We start from the raw sequence: 26,088 nt of genomic DNA on the forward strand, positions 1-26,088 counted from the left end.
ATATACTTAAATTGAGATCAAGAAACACAATTAACCATTCGTTTTTTCTTTCCACTTGAAATAAGCTTCTATAAAAAGGTTAAAAAGGTTGAACACGCGTTTTTAAAAATTAAGAGAAAAATAATAAACAATTTGTCAAGTGAGCTGAAGCATAACACAAAAATAAAAATGCCAATAACAAATTCAAAAAAATTAAAAGATAAAAAAAAAGAACGACTCCTTCAGTGATTCTTTGAAGGCTTAAATAAAGCCCTTCGCGTCTTTGGGACCCGTTCGACTTCTAAATCCACAGAAGGGCAAAAATTAAGAAAAGAGGCTGCATCTTCACAAGAGTTCGAAGCATGCCAGTGGAATTTATTCAGATTTTTTGAACAAGTCTCTTTATTCTCTAGAAACAGCGGGGCACACTTCGCCAAAACATCCGAAAGAACGAGAGAAAGTGCAGTCGGGAGGGGAACATAGAAAATATACTCCTCTCTCTTCCGTTTCTGTGATGCTTGGATGGATGTGATTTGCGCTTCTCTCTCGAAACTTTCATACAAATACATTTCGATGTGTGATTGTGATTTGCTGAACAATGAAGATATTCCCATGGTCGATGCAGACGAGCTGCCAGAAGCAGGAAGTGAAGATGACTGCTCTGCGCTTTCCTCTTCGAGCGCCTCTGCCTCGATGATCGTTTTATATAGATCTAATTCACTTGCTCTTATATCTTCTTCTTTGATATTCAGGTTAATTTCATCAGAATTTAGTGTTTCCTCCATTGTACTTTTATACTCCTCTTCTAGTTGTTTTTCAAACTCAGTCCAATCTTCTTCAATAGGCCATATATCACCTCCGCACTGGATGCAATCGCACGTGTGCTCTCTATCTGCACCAAGTCCTCCTGATTTGACGCTCCACCTGAGCAAATCATTGCGCCGTGTTCTTCGAGTTATTCTTCCTTTTCTGCGAAGACAGAATGGACAGAAAGAAGAAGGCCTCGAAGCTTCAATGTCACTATCATCATCAACAATGACAATTTCCTGTGAAAATGCTGATGAATTCGCTGAATCAGAGGACTTTTGTGAACACGAACTGTGAGGAGCAGAAAGAAATTCTGGTGACATATCTGCATCCAAAGGTGCTGAAGATGCTTTTGATATTGACATTTCATCTGGTTTTGTGGATAAAATTGAATGCATTGGTCCAATATTTGCTGACACACCGAAAGACTGTTTGTTACTTCCCTTGCCTATTTCCTTCATCATTCTCATTCTTCGTTTGCGACTGCTAGTCAACGATGATTTCATCCTTTCCAACCACAACTGATTTTGAATTGCTGCTCTTTTACCACAAATCATTCGCTCAGGCTGTGCCACAATTAACGACAAGTGCTGCATCATCCGATTGAACGATGACGAGGCTTTCAGAATGGAACTTTCACTGCAAATGCCATCTCCACAAGACATCGCGACTGGAGGGTGCAGTGAAGGCATTGGTCCCATCGTTGCTTTCCACTCTTCGCCCAATCGATTTGGCGGAATGCAGTGAATGTCTGTGAAAGGCAAGAATGAAGGAAACATGTAAAAATCAGAATTTGCATATGCTGACGAATGAGAAGAACAAGAAGTTGCTGATGCAGTAGTGTTATTGTTTAAACAACTTGATGCACTTATGAAACGAAGGATGGCCTGAGCTTTTAAATGAATGGAGTGCATTTTGAAAAATCTTATTGATTCTACCATTCCATTGAGGACAACTGCAAAACAAGAGAAAATGTGGAAAAGAGTAGCAAGATCACAACTAACGCTCAACATTCTATCTAAAACAGAGATTCCATTGAATACAACAAAAAGACGTTGACAGCTGAGTGACGATGATAACAGGTTTGACAATGCACAACATGCACTTCCATACAGCCTTGGCGATGCAAATGGAGATGATACGCATTCAAGTATAGACTCAATCACTCCTGTTGATAACAAAGATGATGAATAACTCTGGCGTGATTTTTGTGAGTCGCGAGATTTTTGTTTCCGTTTCTTCGTGCTCTTCTTCTTTTTGATCTCGCCTTTTTGAGACTCTTGATTGAAAGCAGAGTCTGATGGCACGTTTGATGGTGACGCAGCAGAAGCACTGAATAATGATGGATCAACTTCATCAATTGTTGGCAGTTGGTCCGGAAGAAGCTGATCATCAATTCCCTCCTGTTCAGCATTGCTTTTTCTCTTTCCTTCATCTGCTTCATCTCCTCTTTCATCGTCTTCATCGATGTTACTTGAAGAATCCTCTCCTCCAGCTTCATCATCACGCTCATCATCCAATTCATTACCATCATCTTTCAACTCTTCATTATTGGTCAATTCCTTTGAATCAACTTCATCATTGGCTGTGTCAATGGCAACATCGTCTTCATTTGCAGCACAGCTTAGCGATGACCATTCACCTCCACTTGGATTTCTCTCCTTCTTCCCTTCTCTTTCCGTCAGACAACTAAGAATCCACAAGGCTGCCTCCACAATGTCTTGATAAGGAATCTCTAATCGTTTTCTCTGTAATTGTGAATCTTTTCCATTTTTTCCGTTTTCTGACTTTAAAGTTGCAATCGTCAAATCTCTATTATCATCACCATCAGCAAACTCTTTTCCGACTTCATCACCAACGCTTTTGCTAACTGTTTGTAAACTTATATCATCAGTGTGATTTACAATTAATTTACCATCCTGACTTTCGCACTGAATATTATTATCCAACTCGAGGTTTGACAATATAAAATTCACAAGATTCATCACTGTATCCTCTTCTCTTAGCCTCCACAATCCAACACCCCGTGTGCTCAGAAGAAACATGATGTACAAATTCAACGCACGTTTTGTGTCTGCTTCTTCAACAGAAACATATGAAAGCGGATTTGGACTCCAGTCAGGCGTAAGTGCAGTTGCAAACGAACCCACCATTCCCGAGGATAATTTGTGAAGTTCTGATTCTCTGCGCTCTTTGAATGAATGATAATTCAAGCGATCTGCAAAGAAATTGAATTTGCGTCTGATTGAAGAATCAGAAAGTGAAGTGGGCTGCGAAAAGCAGCGAATGCCTTTCTCCAATGTATTGGTGCAAAGAATATGATGATATCTGTTTATCTCAATCTTCTCGCTCTCTTCTCTGTCCGCCTCATCAATCTCGTCATAAACGCAATAAGAGGATGTTCCTTTGCCAGCTGAGGGTGAAGCAGTTGAGGAGGATGTGCGTGTGGATGCAAAGCGAGCATTGCTTACAGTCATCAGCATTAAGACAATGCGGTCTTGCTCTGCCAAGGGCATGATCGATACAGGATCGCGATACACAAACCATCGAAGCTCTGCATCCCTCTCCAAAATGCTTCTTTCCTCCCAGTCAAGATCCTTCTTCACCAAAACATGATCACGCGAAGACGAAGAAAGATCCAATGATGATTCGCTTGATGAGTCCATTTTTGTCTCTTTTGACAATTCACTTGCTGTTTCGTCTTTCTTTTCTTTCGCTTTTTCTTTTGCCGAAAGCAGCTCTTCGTCACTCAGAACACCTTCTGCTATTTTCATCAGGATTTTCAGTGCAGTCAATCTGATTTCTTCAGACGCTTCGCTGTGTGCAGCTACAGCACCGATAAGTTTCAGCCCCGAGAACGGTCCTTTGCTTCGTCCAAAGAACGATGTGAAGTAATGGCGATGCATCTCGCTGACTGATATATCCTCAAGCATCGCATTGAGAATGGAAAGAATAACTAAGTCTGCATCTGACACTTCGATTCGTATTCTCTCTGTCTGCATAAGCCACGTGCTGAGGAACAGAGAGAATCGAGAATACTCTTCATTCACATTCAGAACAGGTGATTGGACCATTGAAGAGATCTCAGGCAATCTATCATCGATTGGCACTGTATCTGGGAAACTATCCAAAATCGGGAAAATCTCTCCTTCTTCGTCAACTTCATCGTCTGAAAATACGCCAATAAGAACAGACGAAAGTTCATATCTGGAAAAACATTTTGAACTCCCAGTAAATAAAGAGCCGCGACGTAGATGAATCGGCTTAAGAGGAGCAATTGAGGAAACTTTATAAAACGAACTGAGAATGTTTGATGGAATTGCCTTTCGAAAATCAAAAGCAGATGAATCAACAAAAGAAATTTTATTTGTAATTCCAATAATTTCATTCGTTTTTTCCGCTTTTTTGTTTTCATAAAGATCTCTTTTCACTTTCATTTCGTAAATTTCTTGCTTTGCTATGTGCAGCAAAGTTAGTATTCTCGTTGACAAATCAGAAATATCCTTGTATTGTGTTGAGCACATCTCTGTTAATAAAACAATAGTTTCTTTCATTTGCTTCTTTCCTCCACACAAACGAACAACACACAATGCACATCCAGCAGACATCAGGAGGAGATAAATAATGCTAAGACACAATCTGAGATCGGAATGACTGCAGATCGCAACTGAATTGCAGGTGTGAACCAGCAAAAGAACAATGATGCCATCTGAGAAAGCTGTTCGTGAATCTTCGTCTGCTGGTGCACATTCATCATCCAAAGAAAGTGAGCATTCCATTCGAGGCTTATTGCAAAATGGGCAGCTTACGCAAAAAGGCAAAAGAGCATCGATTGCTGCCTGAAATGGGGGTGATTCTTCAAGTGTTTGAGCAATGCATGCAGCTGGACACACCAGCAAAGCAGAATGGAACGCACGGAGAGCTGCTTTTCTGATTTCCATTGAATCGTGAAGAACATTTTCAAGGACAATGTGAGTGAAAGAAGGGACGCACACAAGCTTCAGTGCTGCAATTGGATTCAATTGGCAGCACAATGCGATGATGCTGAGTGCAGAATGAACAATCTGGAGATCTTCAGATCGAGCAGAGCAAAGAACCATGAGTAGTGTTTGCGGGCAGTCAGAAGCCATTTTCAAGCACGCATTGTTGCATGCGTTCGTGTTGTTAGTTGAATTCTTAATACTTGAAATATGCTTTGAGCTCTGGTTTTCTGTTTCTTTCGCATAAATGATATCGCTAACCAGTGGAGAATGAGAAAATATGTTGAATCTGCAAGCTTCTTCAAACATCCTCAGATTCACCAGAAGATGATAGTTCTCAATCGACGTGAGAGTAGAACTTGTCGGGTAATTCATCATTCCACACAAAATATCCTTCTGAGTTGCATTTTCCTGGTCTTTCTCTTTTGTTTCTGTGAGAGGCGAGGAGAATAATCGTGTCGTGCTGAGTGGATTGTGCATTGTTGCGTCTCGAATGCGTGGGATGCGTGGGATGCTCAATGCATTGTCCATTCGAAATTCAGGATCAGAATGAACCATTGCTGTGAAATGATAGCGCAAGTTGTTTGCAACAGCAGGCAGCACGAAACGCCTGATAAGTGAGAGCATTGCATTTTGATTCAAGTAGTTGCCTGCATTCAGAATGTGATGGGCATGCTTTGAATTCAGAACAACCGGCTTTGGATCTCTGGGAGGAGACGGCGAACGACTCTTGGAAGCAGAATGGATTCGATGGTGCTTGTCATTTTGTGCAGAAGAAGATGGTGATGAAGACGAGGGCGAAGACGAAGATGGACTTGTTTCAAAAGTAGGTAAAGAAGAGGCTGTGAGCGAGGTGACCAAAGCTGAAGCGGAAGAAGCAACATCCGGAGGAGAAGAAATGCTGTTTTCCGAATAAGATGAAGAAGCCAAGACTGCTGGAGATTCTATTTTCGCTTCTTTGAAAGAAGCATTTGATTGACTGTGTTTTTTATTTATCTTTTGCAATTCTGTAATTACGTTCTTATTTGTTATTTCTCTATTTTGTATTTGTCCATCTTTTTTTCCATTCTTCATTTTGGTCAATTCGCAACTTTCAGAATTTGAATCAACAGTACGTTTTGGGACATATTCACTTTCAGAAAGTTCATCTCCTTTCTTTACTTTTGATGATTCCATTTCAATTGTACCAGTTTCAATTGAAGACATCAGGCCATCTAACTCTTCGGAAATAATGAACTTTTTCCCAGACTTTACATCATTTTTCATTGATTGAAGCTCTTTTGAATAAGAATTTGAAGATGATGGCGAAGCCGCTTCTTCTAAACCTCTGATCTTGTTTAATCTGCTCACAACCGCCGAAGAACGAACATCATACCAGAAAGTCTCCTTTTTCATCACTCGGCCAAGTATCATTCCCAGCATAATCACACAGCAAAAGAATGACACAAAAAGAGGATGCTCGTGTGTGGACTTCATCGAGCTGAAGCACATCCTGAGTCTACGCAAAGTGCTTTTCTCTTCCTTGTTTTCTTTGTTTGTATCCTTACTAAACGAGAAGGGTGTGCATGTGAACGGCTGCCATCCAGTCATTTTTGTGACATCGCTGTGTGCAGCCAGAGAGAAAAACATCGAGAAAGGCTGGCACGAAATTGCAATAAATCTCCTGATGAATGGTGAAACAGATGTCAAATTCGCCAGCAAACGACCTGATGGCAGAATTAAATCAAGCGGACTTCGAGGATTTATGAGGATGTGAACAAGACAATGAAGAATAGAAATCTGTCTGAAAGACGGCTGCTCCATTTCAAAGTAAGACGGGGGCTTGCGTGGATGCTGTTTGCTGTGTGATGTTGAGTGTTTTTGTGTTGTTGTTGAAGACTTCTTTTCTTCGGTCTTTGTTTCTTTTTCCGTGTTCGTTTTGTTGGGATTGTCAGATGAAGCACTAATATCCTTTCCAACTGACTGAGTCGATTTTGTAAGCTTTGATAGACCTGCTGATGAGGGCGGCTGTAAAACAGAGGAAGGTGAAGAGTTCTGCTCAGCAGATGATGGTGAAGGTGCAGACGAATCTTCCATTTCATCAATATCATCATCTTCTTCTTCTTTGCTGGATCCAACAGTCAATGCCGAACATAGGTATTTCATCCATGATGGGTTTCGCTGTATCGAATGGCTGATAATTAGCAGCATGGTGTATAGTCTACCAAGATCAGGAGGAGATAATAAATTGACAGATTTTTCTTTAACAGAAAATCGGTGAGTAACTTGCAATGAGTTGTGAGAAAGCAATGTTGCAGCGGCTCCCAACATTTGTTTGGCCTCTTTGTTTGTTTGTGCAATGTTACTTTCAACCATCTTTCTTGTGGCAGAGAGAGCTCGGTACACAAAATGATGTGTCAGATTTGCAAAGCCAGGAAGTTGTTTCAAAAAGACTGATCTTTGGATGCTTCTCGGTTCAACCTCAGGAGAAGAATTGTCGCTGTTGCTTAGCCTCCGACGTAATGAAAAAGCAGCCCATGGAGGGTTTTGTGGCAAAGACAAAAGAGAGAATGAATAGAATGGATCATCAAACAGAACGACGTTGGAAGAAGTGTAAAGAGATGGGTTTACGCAAAAGGCGCTTGGCGGACTTAAATTAGATTGTGTTTGCAATTGCTTCAATGAAGCTGATCGAAGCAGCATCAAAGAATTTGTGGAAGGAGTCCGCGATGATTTTGTTGAGAAATGCGCCATTTCATCAGAAGAATAAAAGGAAGACGGAGAAGTGCCAACTGGACTTGACGCTGAGAATGAGCTAGAAGAAGGGAAGGAAATGAGATTAGCATTTGCAGGGCTTCCGACTGCTGACAAAGAAGAGGATTCAAAAATAGCCTGATTTGAATGTGATTTCTTGGTTGGTGAAAATGTGGCTTTCAGTTGCTCTTGAAGGATTGCCACAGGTGGTGGAGAAGAAGGCCGTGTTGATTCAGAAGCTGAAGGCTTCACCTTCACAAAGTTCGCAAATCGAAATGCAGTTCCATTCGAAAAGCGAGAATACAAAGTTGGTTGCTCGTTGTCAAATCCAAAATGAATTGTTGTCCTCTGCCTCAAAAGCTTAGCAATTCGATCCAAAGTGCTCTTTGCGTCATTTTCAGATTTTTCTGACAGAACTTTTTGCAACGCCTTGAGTGATTGAATTGTGGACTGTTCGTTTTGTTTGAAAAGAAATATATGAAGAGGTTTGAGCAGCTCCATCAATGAAAAAACGTTGTTTGGATTGAAAAATGGCGTTGGACTGTGGCAAGGAATAATATGTGCATATGATTCACTGAAAGTTGGAATAAAAGGATGCGGAAGAAGAAAGTGAAGAGAAGTTGGAAGAGATTGACAATCGAAGGAAGAATTGTTGCTTTTCAAAATGGATTGCTTTTTTCTTTGTCTGCTCACTGGAGCAAGTTTGGAAGTTGTCGTTTTTTCTTTCCATTGAGTTGTCAAGCGTCTTCTCTTCAGATACGATGAAGAACGGCCGGGAACAACACCTGCCATCAGCTCCAAATCAAGCACATTTAAGACTGAATGTACGCTCAGCATCTTCATTTCAACAAGCTCTCTATTCGCTGCCATCCCATAAAATGCAGAAGAAGAAGAAGGCGATTCTTTGTTTTCAGAGCGTTTCAAAAGGTTGTACAATGTGACAGTCTTCTGCACAGCTTTGTGCACAAATGATAAAGGAGCATAGTGGCTAATCTGAGAAACATAGGAAATAACACTTGAAGAGCAGATGAAAGGGAGTGTGGAGTCAGAAAGAAGAGAATGAACAGTGCGAACAAGAAAGAGAAGCAAGCGGCAGAAAGGCGATGAATTAAAAAGAGGGTGCACATCACATCCAACAGAAGTGTTTGCGCCAAAAAGGATTCTGTCATCAACATCGTATTCGCTGTTTGTTGTTGATGAATCGTCATTACTCTGTGCGATTGAATTGTTTTCAGTTTCGCTGTCTTTCTCCTCTTTAATCCCAGATAAAACTTTGGGTACTGAATTGATCTGCCGTTCGGTAAAAAGTATTGGAGACTCTTTCTCTTCTTTTTCTGAAGGAGAATTTGTTTGACTTTGATTCGATGATTGTGAAATACTTTGTTTTTGAGCGTGTTGGCTTTTCAATTTCTTTTGCTTGCCTTTCTTGTCTTTCTTTTTCCTTTCCAGCTCATTTTGATAGCTCAGCACGTCTTCGCCCAAAAGGCGCCCAACTCTTCTTTTGCGCTTTTTCCAACGATGCATCGCTTTGTTGCGTCGAATGGAATATTCCCTAAAGAATCTGACATTCGATGAAGTCAATACAGAAGAGGAAAGTGAAGAAGAAGAAGAAGCGGAAGGAGAAACGGGGATTTTTTCTGATGCATTTGATTGTTGGATAGTACTTGAAGAATGAGCAGATGGAAACAAACGAGAAGGCAAAGTTGACGTTTCGTGATTGTCATTCATTCCGTTTGAAGTTAAAAGAGGAGAAAAATCATCTGAATAATTGTGGTAATTGTTGAGTATCGTTAACACAGATAACAAAAGGCATTCCAATGCAGAAAGTATGTTGTATTCGTTGATGAGCAGCATTTTATTTTCACAGTTGTTTTTTGTAATGTAAGTGATGCATCTCAGACATTCAGCTGCTGTTGAGACGGCTGCATCATCCTCAAATGTGGTTAGCAATTCTGATAGAGTGGGATTGGAAGGAGACAAAGTGGCTAACTCCGGATAAGATAAAGATGATCCAAAAGGAGAAGAATCAGGGCTGGAAGAAAGAGAAGCATACTGCTGGTGAGAAGACAAAGGAGAAGAAGAGGAAGAAGACGAGGAAGACCCAAGACGAGACGCAAATAACGGAGATGCTGCTGGAGATAGCAGTGGAGCCAGATTGCCATGGAATGCTGCATTGCATCTATTCTTGATGTTCGCTCCCATCAGAGACAAAGCAAACGCAGGTTGCTGTTTGGTCAGCTGGCAAACTGAACGAGCAAACAGAACCATCACAGACTCCAACACGTTTGGTGTAGGTAACACTAAACTGGCATTATTGTTTTGCTGATTGTTAGGTTTTTCATTTAATGCTATAGAAATGCTGTTTGGCATCGCTATTTGAGGTTTTAGTCCAAATTTCTCGTTAACAATATCTAAAGCCAGTTTCAAGGGGTCTTGTTTGTTTGGCTCAGATGGCGATGAAGCAGAAGACAAATTACAAACGAAATTTGAGCTTATCAAAGAAGATGGTGAATTTGGACGAGACGAAGCAGCTAAGCTTGAAGGATGCGAAGTTAATGCAGCAGTTGGGATGCCTGTTATTGTCATCGATGGCAAATTGGCGACAAATGGTGCAGAAATTGATTGATTTTCAACGGTTCGTGAGGCAGAACGAGTAGACGCTGATGCGGTGTTTATCATTGCAGAAATCGTAGAAAGTGCAGTTGAAGGCTTCTTCAGCAAAACAGCGAAATTTGGTTGTGGTTGAGCCGCTTTTGGTTGTTGGGGCTGTGGGGAATGTGAAACAACCCTTGTTTTTCCAATCACACGAATTCTATCCCTAACATTAGGGTTATATTTAGCAAAAAATGCGATAGCTGAGACAGCATCTGTGCACGTTGGAAAAGGAAATAGAAGAGAATCAGCGAGAATCATCAGGATATTGTCACTCACAACTCGTTCGGCATCAAATCCCATTTCAGCGATAAATGAGAAAAAGGACACCAAATCTGATATAAAATGTGGGTTGAACATTAAATGATGGCTGGATGAAGAAGTATTCGAGGTGGAAGAATAAGGAGTCAAGGATGGCGAATACTTTTTGATATTTGAAGAATTCATAGAAGACATATTGCGTGGATATGTCGCTGCTGTAGAAACAGACAATTGTTCGCTCAGTTTTGAGTGTGCAAGCTCTGATGTCTTTCCTGAGAACAGCATCGGAGAAATATTAAGTTTCCCTTTGAGACACTGGATTTCTTCGTATTCGTCTTCCAGCTCCTTCTCATCCCACCATTCAATAGGCGATAGATATTTCTTCAGTTTCAGGCATTCAGCTGCCTCGAGATAGTACATCTCATCTCTCAGTACCTCAATCAATTGCTGTCTGCATTCGTCCACATCAAACGGAACAGAAGGAATCGAAAGGAAGTTTGTTGCATCGAAGTCCTTCAAAGAAAGCTGCAAAACTTCGCGGCTGGTAATTCTGGATCTTCTTTGTGGACTCTGTTGCGCCTGCTTGCGCTGCTCTGCAATTCTCATCTGTTGATTACTGGTCAAGTTTGGGTCATCCTTCCATTGTTCGATCTGATCAAGTGTCATTCTGTCAAAATTCTGCCCTGTCAATCGTTTCAATTGTGTTGTCAGAGCTGATTTCAACCGCAATCGTTGGATCCTTCTTATTTCTCTGATCATCTCGTGCTTTTCCAGCCAAAGTGTGTTGATTCTTATGATCTCTCTCTGCAGCGTCTCACGCATTGCCTCATACACAGCACCCTGGCACAAAACACCCATTGCTTCCGAACTTCGACTAAATGTCCATCCAAATAAATTGACTCGAGAAGATAGAGGCGACGATGCAAAGGAATTGAAAGGAGATGCAGGTGGGTCGTGCATTTGAGCGAGAAACAGAGAAAAGAAATGAGCAGCTGCATGTTGAAGAGGAGGGTGGTGCGAGTAAAGCAGAATGGCCATGTGAAGAGGCACGCCAGACCGGACAATTCGAGTGCAGTGTTTGCTTCCTCCAGCAACAGATCGAATGATAAAGGCAGCAGCAACTGATTGGACGTGGATGTTGTTGATGCTCAGAAGCTGTGCGTAGAAGTTGAAGTCAACAGAACGCGAGGATTCCAAGCTGTTCACATACAACTCCAGCAAATACGAAACAATGATTTGATCGTCTTTGTTCAAGTGTCTGATTGTTCGTGGCACAAAAAGGTTAGCAAATGCAGGAGCCCATATTCTTGAGAAGTCGCTGATTGGATGAGTCTTGGCCAAGGTTAACAGGGAAAGAAGCATTGAATGAAGCACCTGAGGTTGTTTGGAGCTGATAAATGCTTGCATCCACTTTGAGCTGAGTTTGTCAACATCCATGCTCTCATCTTCACCTACAAGGAATGTGTGGAAGATGCCAGCAACTGACTGTTGGATAAGTGTTGTCATGGTTACATGTTGAGAAGGCTGAATGACAGAGTCCAATGCTTGCTGATTAGAAAATGGATCGCTCATTGAAACGTTATTGGCAGATGTTAGCGCACCACCAGAATGGAAATGCAGTACACTTCCAAATGAGTTGGAATATGAGGGATATAAAGTCGAAGCGTAATGCAAAGAAGAGATTGCAGATAAATTTTGTGGACTGAAACATTCATTTCCAGCATTATTTCCAATGTTATAGTTAACAAATGAATTCAGCCCAGATAAGGAATGAGCAGATGGAAACACCTCAACGCCAAATTGTTTCATTTCACTCCAAAACCATTCTTCATCACATATTGGGCATATTTCATCGTCTTCAGAACTTCTTCGTTGATATCTTCTTTGAATATATTCGTTTCCCTCCTCCTCATTCAATGAACTTCCATTTTCATCTTCGTTAGCACCGTTTCTTGTTGTTGTTAGTAAGATCTCTCTGATCTTTCCTTTTCCTCTGATTTGTATTGGTGCCTCTCTTTCTTCTTTATAACTAGCAAACAGAGCAACCAACGGAATTGAATATCTCAACTGTGTTGCGAAATGCCTTCTCGCTTCTTCTGAAGGGCGAAGAATTTCAATCACACGCTGCAATGCAAGAAAGAGGAGAGGAGAAGGAATGCGGCAGGAAAAGATGGAGGAAGATGTGGAGACATATGAAGGAGGCAAAGCATCGATTGGTGCAAAGGGCTCTTGTTTGGTGTATTGCAAGCTATCAGAATCTGAATCGCTGTCAGACAAATCCAATTTGTTGTTAAGTTTGTTTTGTTTGGTGTCATCTTTGTGCTCTTCATCGTCTGTGTTGTTTTCATCCACATAGTCTTCTTCTCCTTTCTTTTGTATTGCTGGGAATATTATTTCTTCACACAAATATTCAAGTTGCTGCAAAGGTGGCATATCAAACAGCATCAAGCGCAAATGAAGAAGACAGAACTCATATGAAATTGATGTTGAAGGATGGAAGAAGAGCAGAGTGAGAGGCTCAGGAGCAAACAGAGAAGACGCAGAAGAAGCAGCTGATTTCTGATTTTTCGAAGCATCTGTTGATTGAGGAGTGGGAAATAGAGGAATGCCAGATGAATGAGGCTGCTTCTTGGTGTAAGGCGATGCCATTGGAGTTGCATCGTAAAATGAGAATGGAGAAGCAAATGGTTTGTGTTTCTTGTCAGAAAAAAAAGCAGAATCTTCTTTGCCAAAAGGAAGGAATGAATACGGAACTCTTCCTCTCATTCCTTGCCCTTCAGCCAAAAATCGTTTTTTCATTTTCTCTTCTGCGTGTTTTCGCTTCATCGCAAACGTTATCCACATCTGTTCTTTCATCAGTTGTGTCTGTGTAAGAAGCCGCAGAAACGGCAAAGCAGCAGACAAACGAAGCGAACGATCGATCGATTGTCCAAACGGAAATGTTGGCGGATTGTCGACTGAATCAAACGGCAGCGAGTAAAAAGGGGTTGGGCTTGACGAAGAGGGGAAAAGTGTTATCTTCTGCCGCACAAACTCTTCTCGATCGCGCACTGCCTGCACCTCCTCATACACCTGCTGTTGGAGTATCAGCATTCTCCTCTGCAATTCAACTGGCAAGTGGTGAGATCGCGACTCGCGAATAAGATCGTCCAATTCTCGTTGGGCAATCGTGTTTCGCTGGGCTGCTGCTGATATGACGTCAAATCTTTTCTTCTTTTTGGATTTTTCTTTGTCCTTTTTAAGCTTATCTGACTTCTGGAGCGATTTGTCAGAAGAAAAAGAAGAGGAACAACAACCGCGCGGAAGTGGGAAAAACGTGAGAATCAAGTTGCACAAGCACGCAGCACGGTACATTAAAGACGTGTGAATAAAAGGGGGATGGAAATGAATGGAATATGCTGTCTTTTTTGATGCAGTTTGAGCTCCATTTGATGATGATGATGATGATGATGATGATGCCGGAGAGTTCACAGCTGGCTTTCTGTATGGCGGAGTGGTTGGTCGAACTCTTTCTGGAAACACAATTTGAGATTCAGTTTTATCCTGTTTCTTTCTGGAAGCCACATTTTCTGATGCCGCTGCAATATTTTGGCACTTTGAGCTTAAACGAGGAGATTCTGCCTGTTCTTTCTCTGTCTGTGAAGCATTTCCCATTTCCATTGAATCTTCTCTCTTTTGTGTATCCCTTGGCAATCTGACAGACGAAACAGAATCAGATCTCGACTGACTTCGACTGGAAGAGTATGTTCTTGGCTGAGGAGAGGTAAAAGCTGTTGAGCGCTGCGAATGCATAGGAGATGTAGCAGCTGAAGAAGATGAAGTCGAATAAGAAGAACGAAGATAGTCGCTAAATGGCTGGGGGTAACAAGGTGTTGGAATAGGAGCAAAGAATTGTTGCAACAAAAGATTGGGAGAAGTTGAAAAAGTTGAAAAAGAGGAAGATGCAGAAGATGATTGAGAAGAATAGTTTGAACCAAGCAAAGGAATGTCGAGATGAAAAGCAAAGCCAAACAGACAAAGAAACACTCCACTCCAATAAAGCTCAGATCCATAGTGCATTTCAGTCTCCTCAGAAAACAGCGAGAAATAAGATGAATTAAGTGCAGGAAATCTGCCATCAATTGATTTTGAAGCAGCAAAAGGAGAAGACGGAGATGACAACGACGAAGACGACGACAAAGGAGTTTTAAACGTTTGCTGCTTCGGAGAAAAGAAAGAAGCCTCGGAAAAATTGGACGAGCCAGCAGAATGCGAAGGATGCTCAGCAGAAACAGATACAGACGATTTGGACGAGATCGATTTGAACGAGTCTGTTGAAAGGTGCTTCTCCTGCTGCACAACAAAAATCGCCTGCCGCATCGCAAACGGAGGCCGCAGGACATTCAACATCCAGAACTGGTTCCTTGCCTTTGCTGCAATGCAGCTTGTGGCATTTTTCCTGTCTTCTTCTTCTTTTAGTACTGGATCACGAATCACTGCTTTCTGATCAGCTCGCATCTTCTTCAGCTGCTCCAGCCCCATTTTGAGCACTTGCTTGTCTCTAAGCAGTCTCACCTTCTCTCTTTCAATCAGCTCATCTGGATGGAACACAACTGAATCCACAACAGCAAGCATCTCTTGCTCACTACGGTCACCTCGCCCTCCAAGCACACAACTCCTCCTCCTCACTTCTTCTCGCTCTTCCTCTTCGATTCCATCCAACTCTGCTGCTAGTAATTCCCTCAGTCGATAAGTTTCTTCACTTTCTTCATCTTCTGCTTGCTCAAAATCAATCATCTTCGTTTTCGCTGATTCCGAAGCTCCAACTTTGCCTTTGGTTTTTTCATTGTTTGTTGCTCTTTCACTTCCTTTTTCATTCTCCTTTGATTTTTCTTTGTATTTTTCTTTATCTTTATCTTGTTGCTTGGAATTCTGCATCGTCTTCTGTTCAATTAATTCTTCTTTCTCTTCATCAACCGTTGTTAAAACAGTCAAATGCATCGAAAGCTGCCTCTTTTTCATCTCTTTTTGTTTGCTTCTCTCTTCAACATTCAGCAAAAGCGCTTCTGCCAGAAAATCCATCAAATACTGGATGATGTAAGAAGACGAAAAACTCGAATTTTGCTTTGCATTTTTGGATTGCTTCATTTTTGATGTTTGTAATGATTGTGCTGAAGTTGACTGCAAAGCAGACGGAAAATGGAGTGAATCGGATAAATCGCTCTGATTCTGCCGAAAAGCCTGCATAAACCTCTGCACATGCGGAGACAAGACAGAAATCAGCTTCCCAAAGAGCAAACAATCACAATCATCTGCGATGTTCAAAAGACGGATCACAGAAAGAATCATTGATGAGGAATATGAGTGATTGCTGGCTGTGTTATTGACTGGGGACAAAGCAGGTGTGGTGGAAGAAGGTGAAAGCGACGGGGCGGGAGTCTGTGAAGCAGCAGGGGATTGACGATTTGAAGCACTGCCTGTGAATGTGGGGGATGAGATGTTGGCAGTTGAGGATGCGACAGAAAGAGGAGATGAAGATGAGATTGAATTAGAAAAAGAAGAAGATGATGATGACAACAATGGTGACTGCGATGGGGATGGCGATGTTGATGAAGAGACAGAAGAGAGTGATGCTGACAATGAAATAGAACCATGTGCAGTGGAAATGGCTGGAAGATTCATTGACTTCTGAACAGGCACAGGCAGAGCAGGAAGAGGAGAAGCATCAGTTTTCCTGTCTTCTGACTCAGATGACGACAGAATGTCAAACAGAGGAGAAAACGAACAGTCAGATTCTGATTCTTCAGCAAGCTTTTGAGCGTTCTTTCTGAGAGAAGAAAAAGAAGACGGACGAGTTTCACTTTGGTTGGGAACAGTTTGTTTGGAAGAGGAATGCTTCAAAGTAGTTGTGGATGAAGAATGTTTCGAGCTGCTTTTTAGAGACGAAAAAACTTCCAAAGACGAAGGCTCGGAACGAGACTGCGGAATAGATGTTTGAGAAGAAGAGGAAGAGGAAGAAGATGAAGAAGAATGCTTCAGTGGAGAAGAAGCAGAAATAGGCTCATGCGATGCTGTTGAACGAAGTGTGTTGTGTGACTGGAACAATGGAGAAGTCAAAAGTATTGGCGCAATTGAATTCAAGTGCTTGCGGCTGCTGTAAAACGGCTTCGTTTTCTCTCTCAAGTCAGACAACTTCGGAGAAATCACAGCTTTCATTTTCGGTTTTTCCTGTTGAGAAGGCTGTGAATTAGCAAATGAGCCTGTTTTGGTCTCTTTCACATCGCTGTTCTTGATCGATTCTTCAATCAGCTTCATCGCCTTCATCCGCTGTGCATTGATCTTCTGCTTTGCTTCATTGCTCCTCCTTCTCCTCTCGTTCATCCCTGTGTCAATAGAAACCAGCAATTCTCTGTCTTTTTGTGTTGCATGCTTTCCACATTCAGACAGAAGATGCATCACAACAAGTCTTTGTGCAATGCCAGCCAACTCTTTCTTCTTTTCTTTCTCTTTCTCTCTTTCCATCGCTCGTCTGTGCAGCCTTGCTCTTCTTTCTTCGTTTCGCAGGTGTTCTTCTTGTGCTTGTTGAATTGTAATCTCTTTCTTTTTGTGAATGTTGATTGACTTGAAGTCGCTTGATGAGTCTTCTTTTTCTTTTTCTTTTTCTTTTTCTCTCTCGTTTTCTTTCTCCTTCTCCTCCTTCGCTTTCGCTTTCGCTTTAACTTCCTCTTCTTCTTTCTCCTCTTTCTCCTCTTCTTTACTCTTCACCTGTGCTTTCTTCTGCTTAGCCATTTCTTTCTGTTCTTTTCTCATTCTCTTTCTTGAATGAATCGCAGCATAAGCCATTGGCGAAAGATGCAAAGGAGTAGCTAAAGACGTAAGTTCTATCAAAAATGGAGTTAGCCCCGGAATTGAAGAAATATCAAAGGATGTGCTGATGAAGGAGTGCATCATGGATATCAGTGTGGTTCTGAGGATTTCTTTGTCATTGGGTACGACAAGACAAGGAGCGAAGGAAAGGGAAGACGATAAAAAACGAAGAGGGGAAGTGAAAGAAGGCAGAGAACGAGAAGAGTATGAGGTGGTTCTGGATAAAGAGTATGGGTGAACATTTGGTGGATTAATTGAAAAATCGGAAATGTTACGAATTTGAGAGGAATTAAAGGTAGAAGAAGATTGCTCAGAAAATGTTGTGGATGTGGCAAAGGGAAGCAGAGAATTATAAGAAATTTGGTGATGTTCTTTGTGTTCTCTTCTATCTAATGCGCTTGAATTAGCAAAATTATGAGACGAATTATAGAAAATCATTGATTGTTCAGCTTGGTTACTTGTTGCTTTTTGTTTATTTCTCTCTGATTCATTCTGTGAACGTCTTTGAGCATTCGTTGCGAGTGAAGTATCTTCAGTGCGTTGCAACAGCAAGAACTGATTCGCATCAGAATTATCCATTGCCCTATTTGATGACGCATTGAAAATCTCGCTTGGAGCTGATTCTCTTTCTCTGTCTTTTTCTCTTTCTCTTTCTTTTCCTTTTCCTTTTTCACTTTCTCTGTTGTAATGAAACAAAGAGACAGATGAATCTGTTGGTCCACTCAGTGCTGCTGGAAACGGTCGCAACGTAAATCCAGTATTGTTTGTTTGATATTCCCCTGCTCCATTCAATGAACCTTGCCTCATTGTATTCTTCTGATAAGCAGAAGCATAAGGAGGATTGGAAGAAGAAGAAGAGGCAGAAGCATAAGCAGAAGAAACCTCTCCTCCGTTCTGAAACAAAATCTGTTCTCCTCTTTGTTGTACCGTCGAAAGCAGCACATTCGGAAAAGGCGGTGGTGGATTGTCAAAAATTGACGGTGGGTGAGCGGTCGACGCAGAGTTCAGCTGCTTCCGCTGCATTGCCACGAGCAGCTCAGTTGCTGAGTGAGGCAGAGAGGACGAGAGAGAAGAGCTAGCCAGGCTGGACGAGGAAGTTGAGGTGGAGCGGGTGGTAGAGGAAGACAAAGTGGTGGGCGTGGAGCCAGCGGATGTGTGAGAGAGAATGGAAGGCGTGTGGAAATTGTCGTTGGAGTTCTGACTTGTTTCTGAGATGGACTTCGGCGGCTTGGAGAGGAAAGGCACTTTGCGGATGGGTTTTTCACTGGGGTAAGGAGGCGACAAAACAGCAGAGTCAGAAAGGGGGGAAGGAGAAGATGCACCGACTGTTTCATTTGACAGTGGGATATTTGAAGGCGTGGTGGTGGTGTTGTTGTTGTGCTGCTTTCTGAAAGAAGAATTCTGATGAGCAGCTTCTCTTTCATTCTCTGATGCCCGTTTCTTTGTGTCAATCACCTGTTTATCTGCTACTGAATTGCGACTATCTGAGCTTTGTTCGCTTGAGCTGTCTTGTTTCACCTGCAGCAGTTCCATCAAATCCGATGCATTTTCACTGCTCGACCCTTCTTTGCTTGAGAGCTGTGCTGGCTGGAGTGCAGACGGGGAGTGGTGCTGAGAGGGAGAGGAAGAAGAAGAGGAAGACGAAGAAAGAGAAGAGCCAACGCGCAGCAAGGGGGCACAATATGGCAAGGAAGGCCTGGTGGGTGTGTTGACTGAGCTTGGTGCGTCTTCAGAGAGCACAAAGGAAGACGTCGAGGTTGTTTCGTCAGTCACATTTGGGGAAGGTGTGAGGCTCAAAGAAGCAGAGCGAGAAGAGGCGGAGGAGGAGGCAGAGGCAGCAGAAGAGGAAGAAGGGGAAGGAGCAAGCACTTGAGGGAAAACAGTATGAGAAGGGTGTGTGGGTGGTTGGGCGGGGATGGCAGAAACAAGAGCGGAGAGAGAAGAAGGCGAAAGAGGCAGAGAAGCAACAGAAGACGGGGAAGAGGTGTCTTTCTTGTCCTGCGGAGGCGAAGAGAGTGTTGTGAGGGAGTTTGACGAGTCGTTCTGTTGTGAATGGAACTGGAAGCAGTTGTCAGAGGTTGATCCGTCGGGAGGGGATGGGAGCATATAGAGATATTGCTGGCTGGTTTTGGAGTCAGAGCGGGATTTCTTTGCGGTGCGCTGTCGAATAATTGACAGTGTTTTGTTGATCTTTTCACGATTGGACTGCAAATCTCTGTTTGCTTGCTTGATTTTCCTTTCTTCTGAGAGAATTCGTTTGAAATTGTTCAACAGCTTTGAAGCAGTTTGCTTCAAGTTCTTTATTCTTTTCATCCTCTCCTTCGTGTTTTTCTCTCTTTCCTTCATTTCTCTGTCTCTTCTCTTCATCACCTGCTGTTTTCTCCTGTGCTCTTCAGCGCCTTCAATAGAAATTTGCCTCAATTTTTCCTTCTTTCTCGTGCGGCTGAAAAGATCTGCCAACATCCCTTTCATCAGCTCATCGCATTCAGTTGAGTCAACATCGAAGACAGTCGAATCATCTTCGTCTTCTTCTTCGCCTTCTTCTTCGTCTTCACACAGATTGCCCTTCTCATCCACATCGTTACAGCACACTTTCTTCATCTTTGCAGTTAAAATGGACGTTTCGCTGTTACTGTCGCTGTAGCTGTCACTTTCGTGCTCTCTTTTGCTTTCTTTGTGTGAATGATTGCGTTTTCTTCTTTTTGATTGGATACGATCTTCATCATTAACGTAATCAACTTCCTCCTCCTCCTCTTCTTCCTCTTCCTCTTTCTCTTCCTCATCGTTGTTATTGTCATCATATTCCTCCTCCAAGTGCTTCTTCAGCATTCCTTCAATCATTTCTTCTCGATTTGCTTTCTCTTTGCATCTTTCACTGATTATCTTCAGTTCTTCTTCTCCATCATCAAAAATTCCCTTCCTCGTTGTGTGTTTTCTTCCTTTCTTTTTCTCTATCCCGCCAACCACTCCCATCACTTGCAATGGAACAAACAAAGGTCTGATCGCGGATACAAACAAAGAAATTGCATGGGAAACTGATCTATTCGCTTCTGATTCTAATTCCATTTCTTCTTTATCTTCCTCTTTATCTTCCTTCTGTTTCCTTTCGTGTTTATCTCCTTCAAAACTGCCAAAATTTACTTGTTTTTTACTGAAATTTATTGGAGCCACCTCAAATTTCGCATCAGAACTGCTTGAAACTGCTGCTTTTCTGAACTGTTCATTCACAGAAAACCTTTCTCCATACGTCTTTTTCAATGGCAACATTCCATTTTCTCCGCATCGCTCACGAACAATACGGGTGAGGATCAATGAAAGCAGCGGGTGGAGAACAGGAGGAGCAGTTAAAAGAGGAAGGGAAGGCGTTGGAAGAGGAGAAGACGAGGCAAGCTCAGGAGTTGATTGTGGGGATAATCTATCAGAAGAACAAGGAGAAATGAAATCTGGTGAAGTTTGATTGGGTTGGAAGGAAAGGCTGTTGGAGAAGGGAAGTTTTTCGTGTGGATTGAAAGTGAATGGCTGGTTGTCGGGAATGGCATAAGAGGGAGAAGAGACAAGAAGTTCAGAATTTGCAAGCTCGTTTGCTGAGGCAGAAAAAGAGGAGGACGATGAAGAAGAGGAAGAAGAGGAAGAGGAAGAAGAGGAAGATGATGCAGCAGGCAGCATATCAAACGACAAGTCATGTGATTCTCTTCCATTTTCACTGCTTTTGTGTTTCTGATTCTGTTTAGCTCTTCTTCTTTTTGGTGTGTTTTTGTCGTAAATTGTGTCTGGCTGAATGGCAGAAGAAGGCGAAGCATACGGAATCATCTCTTTAAATGCCTTCACTCTCTTTGAAGTGCGTCTCTTCTGCTTTGACGGATACTGTGGTTGTTTTGATGAGGAACGGGAAGAAGAAGAAGAGGAGGAAGAGGAATAAGAAGAAGAGGAAGAAGAAGGATGAGGAGATTTGCTTGTGGAATGTGTTGTTTGGATGTTGATGGGTGTGATTGGTGCGATGTGTGCTGCAGATGACGATTGGATGGCCGAAAGAGTTCGAATGAAGGAAGGAGGTGTGGTGGAGTAGAGAGAAGAAGAAAGAGAAGGGCTCATACGCGCAGTGATGGGGAGGTCTGAAGAAGAAGAGGAGGAGGAAGAGGAGGAAGAGGAAGAAGAAGATGATGAGGATGATGATGATGAGGTTAATGTTGTTGAAGAAGATGATGATGATGACGCTGAAGATAAAAGCAAATTTTCATTTCTTCCATCTTTTGATATCTTCTCCTGTGTTTCTGAAGTCCCAGTTTCGACGAAAATCGTCGAACTTGGCGAAAACGTAGAGGAAGACGGAAAAAGTTCAATTGGCATATTTGTTGCTTCATTGGGCACAAATCCATAGATTGATAGAGAGGAGGAGGAAGAAGAAATAGAAGAAGAAGAGGAAGAAGAAGAAGATGATGATGATGATGAAGGAGAATAAGAAGGAGATAAGAGATAACTGGAAGAGGAGGATAAAGTGGCTGAGTGCTGTGAAAGAGAAGAGGAATCAGAAGATCTTGTGTGTGGATGTAGAGGCGATCGATGAAGTGTGGCTGAAGTGAATGAAGATGTTGATATGTGTGTTAGTTGTCTGGATTTGTTGGATGGTGAGCTGAAAGAGCGTGATGAAGAAGAAGTGATTGAAGAAGATGAGGAAGAGGAGGAAGAAGAAGAGGTGTTTGAAAAAACCAAAGGAGAAGAGGAAGAGGAAGAAGTGTCAATAGTTGTAATAGAAGAAGAAGAAGAAGAAGAAGAAGCAATATTTCCTGGAGCGTGACGACGCGAGGCAGTTATTCTGCTTTCTTTTGAAGGAATAAGAGAGAATTGTGAAGGAGGCGGTGGAGGAAGAGGAGCAGCGCTGGAGACTGAAGAAGAAGAAGCTGAGGGAGGAAAAGGATGAGACGGGGGGATAAGAGAAGGAGGGGTGTGTGAATGGAATATCAATGACGGATGTGAAGTGTCTGGCTGTGTGGTTGATGAGGGAGAGAGAATGGATGTGGAAGGAGAAGATGAAGAGGAGGATGAGGAAGAGGAAGAGGAAGAAGATGATGTGGTTGGAGAAGAAGAGGACAGCGAAGCAGCTGTTGCTGCATTGACAGGCAGCGCAACAGGAGAAGGAGAAAAGAAGTGAGATGAATGTTCAGAACGATCAGAAGCAGCTGAAATAGCAGAAATAGCTTGAATTGAACCCTGATGAAGTGACTGATGTGTGAGTGGCTGTTCGTTTTGTATTGTTCTTCCAAAGAGAGACGGCTGAGAATGAGAAATTTCTTCATTTGAATGAGAAATATCGTGTAATGGCACACTGAGCAATGCAGGCTCAGAAGAAGAAGAAGAGGTGGAGGAGGAAGGAGAAGACAAGGCTGAGGTGTCGGGTGATGAAGTGGAAGAGGAAGTGGATGAGGATGAGGAAGAAGACGACGACGATGATGATGATGATGAAGGAGATGAAGAAGAAGATGATGATGATGTGTGTTGCGAAGCAGAAGCGTCCAAACTCTCGTCGTTCAGATTGTTTTTCGCTTTGTATTTCTCAATTGTCTTTTCGTCCTCTTCTTGCGCTTTCCTTTCCTGCTCCATTTTCTCCTTCTGCTTCACCACTTCCCTCTTCTTCTCATTGACAATCCTGTTCATCGCTGACACTCTTCTTGCAACGCATCTCTCTTTCCTCCTCTGCTGCTCGTTCTTCGCCTTCGCCTCTGCCCTCCTCTTCTCCCTCGCCTCTCTCCTTCGCATCGCCAGCCTCCGTCTGTTCTCTGTCTCCCTGTTCAGCACAACCGCATCCACCGCCGACGACACAAAAAACGCAGCGCGGCGAAGAAGCGCTGGGTGCAGAGGAAGAGAAGGAGAAAACAAAAGAGAAAGGATAAGGGGCACGTGTGTGGTGATGAGGGAGAGGAGGGCAGAGGAAGAAGGAGAGGAAGGAAGAGGAATGGCAGACTTGACAGAGGAAGGGAAAAGAACTTTGAAGGTGTTGGTGGGTGGAGGATGGGAGGAGGAAGTGGTGTGTGGAGCGGTGGGGCGAGAAGGGAGGAGAAGAGTGATGTAGTCAGATGAAGAAGGAGAAGAAGAAGAGGAAGAAGAGGAGGAAGAAGAAGAAGAAGAAGAAGCCAAAGAAGGAGGAAGGTGCTTGAAGGATGATTGGGATGTGTAGAGAGATGAAGGGGAATGTTTAGTGTCTGGTTTTGAATGGGATGATGGCAAAGAAGAAGGAGGTGAAGAAGAAATGGAAGATGAAGAAGATGATGATGAAATGGAAGAAGAAGAAGAAGAAGAAGCAACAGAAGAAGTCAAATAACCTTCAGAATCCGGGCGATAAGAGCACAGAAGAGACAAAAGAGTAAGAGAAGCAGCACTTTGTGCGGATGATGATGATGAAGCAGTTGCAGTGATTGAAGTGGCAGTGGCAGTGGCAGTGGTATTGGTGATGGCTGTGGAAGTGGTTGTGTGTGGGGGCTTGTTGTAAGAAGGCGCATAAGTTGATGGGAGAAGGAGCAGGAGAAGCGTGTCAAAGAGGGAAGAGAAGAAGAAGTGAGACTGTTTGTGTTTGTGGGTGATGAGTGAAGAGATGACAGGGGGTGTTGCGTGTGATAACAGCAGAGAAAGAAGCAAAAGTGATAGGACAAACAAAGAAGGAGCAGCGACTGTGAAGAAAAAGGGGTTGAGTGCAGAAGAGGTAGAGGAGGAGGAAGAAGAAGAAGATAATGATAATGATGAAGAGGAGGAAAGGGAGGAAGAGGAAGAAGAAGAAAGTGAAATTGCACCGGCAAGTGATGATGAAGACAGAGAAGAAGATGTTGGTGCCATGAAAAGGGGGGAAACGGGGTTTGAAGCAGCAGATGGAAAATTGAATGAAACAGAAGGCAAAGAGTAAGGCAGTGAAGATTGATAGCATGCAGAAGGTATTTGGTTGAGCACATTAAAGGCCTTAGAGAATACAGTTCCGATGAGGGTGACGATGCGAATGAAAAGTGTGTTTGTGGCAGAAGGTTCAGAGGAAGGCGATGAAGACGATCGCTCCTGTGCGTGGATGGAATTCGCTGAAGCAGAAGTGCTGCTGCTTGTTTTCTTCTGAAAGGAGTCAGAATTTGTGTGTTCGTCATTTTGTTGTGGAGAAAAGATTGTGAGAAATGTCCTTTGAACGGCAGATCCGACAGATACTTTAAGTTGCATCATCTTTCTTGAAGCTGCAAGTGAAGAAGAAGAGGAGGAGGAGGAGGAAGATGATGATGACGACGACGACGATGAACTCAAATAGCTCTGCCGATCAGCTTTTGAAGCACCACGATGGTGCAAAGGCTGCTGAGGAATTGTGGTTGTGCCATCTGCGCGGCAAGCCGGCAGAGCATTTATCGGGGGAGAGAGAAGAGACAGAAGCAGAGGCGAAGACGAGGGACAGTACAGCAACGGAAGGCATTCGATTGGCGTCAGCTCAGGAAAAGAAGACTGCAAAGAAGCAGCATTATCTCCAGTGAATGTGGCTTCCCCGAAAAAAAGCAATGACAGAATAAACAGCTGCACGTCTCGCTCTTCTGTCAGATAATTTCGTGAAAGAAGCGCAGAGTTTGTTGCGCTTGATGGTACATGCGAAATTAACGGGTTGCTGTTTAATGATTCAGAAGTTGGATAGCTAACACCGCCTTTTCCAGACAAATTAAGTGCATTTGTCGCTAAATCGAAAACAGACAACGTCGAATCTGAAGGAGGGGCCATGTGGTACAAAAATGTTGGAATTTGTCCAGGCTGTGACACCAAAGAATCTTGATATAAAAGTTTTATTGAACTTCTGAAAAGATGATGAAGCGACAAAAACACGTTTATAAGCACTTCGTCGCTTGTGGTTGTTTCTGAAAATGCTAGTAATTGTTCGAGTAAAACTTTTGGATGCATGTTTATTGGAAATGCTTTGATAACCATTTCAAGAATATTAAATATTTTGTTTAAAAAAAATTGTTTCTCGATTAAAAATTAGATATTCAAAATTGTTACAGCATACACAACCCAGATTTTATCCAACAAGTTTGACAATAATATTTTCTATCTTTTGATTTTAAATTCGGAAATGGAATTAAACAACTAAAAAATGTGTAATTAATCAAATATTCAAAATAATATGTGTATTATTCATACTTTTTACAGACTTGGCGATTACATAATTCGCATTTTGTTAAATTTCCTCTTTGAACATTGGTTATCCAGCAAACAGGACAAAAATAACTTTTTGGTGGTTGAAGATAAATAGCTTGGAAATGAGCGCATTGCATGAATGATGATGAAATTAATGATGACATGCACATTGTCTCGGATCTATTATTCATCAACGACGTTGTCACACTGAAAAAACGAAAAAATTATATGCGCCTCAAATCCAACTATTCTGATAAAGGGAAAAATAAATTTTTCACAATAAAATAAAATGAAAAACAAATATGAAATGTTTCATGAAGTGAGTTTGTAATTTTTAAAATTAAATAAAGGAAGGTGAAAGCATTCTGGTAGGTTGAGGGGTTTGATATGGTGATGATGAATGTTTTTTCTTATTACATTTGACTTTACCCAGCCACAGTGACTTATCAATCGCATCTAAAATCAATAAAGCATATGAAGGAAATACAACAAACGCATAATGCCAATTGATTATGTGGCCTAATCTCAGGGAGAAAAAATGAATTTGTAATGACTCAAGAATCAAAAAAACTGGCCACGGAAGAAATCCATCACCATAATACATTTTTCTTCTTAGATAGCAATACACAAATATAAAAGCTAGTCCAAATAAATGTGTCGGAATTGGTAAAAGTCCTAAATAGTA

The 26,088-nt window shown here is 42.2% G+C and overlaps 1 protein-coding gene across 1 annotated transcript; it reads right to left on the minus strand.

Moving 5' to 3' along the window:
- Positions 1-221: 221 nt before the first annotated feature.
- MONOS_5966 (uncharacterized protein) lies at positions 222-25,166 on the minus strand (the record flags this gene model as incomplete). Its single annotated transcript, XM_067876159.1, has 2 exons — positions 222-12,036; positions 12,235-25,166. 2 exons carry the CDS (start codon positions 25,164-25,166, stop codon positions 222-224), a joined length of 24,747 nt encoding a protein of 8,248 aa, XP_067735801.1.
- Positions 25,167-26,088: the final 922 nt, after the last annotated feature.

Source organism: Monocercomonoides exilis (genome assembly GCF_001643675.1).
Source record: "Monocercomonoides exilis strain PA203 chromosome Unknown scaffold2-2631571, whole genome shotgun sequence".
Lineage (NCBI taxonomy): Eukaryota > Preaxostyla > Oxymonadida > Polymastigidae > Monocercomonoides > Monocercomonoides exilis.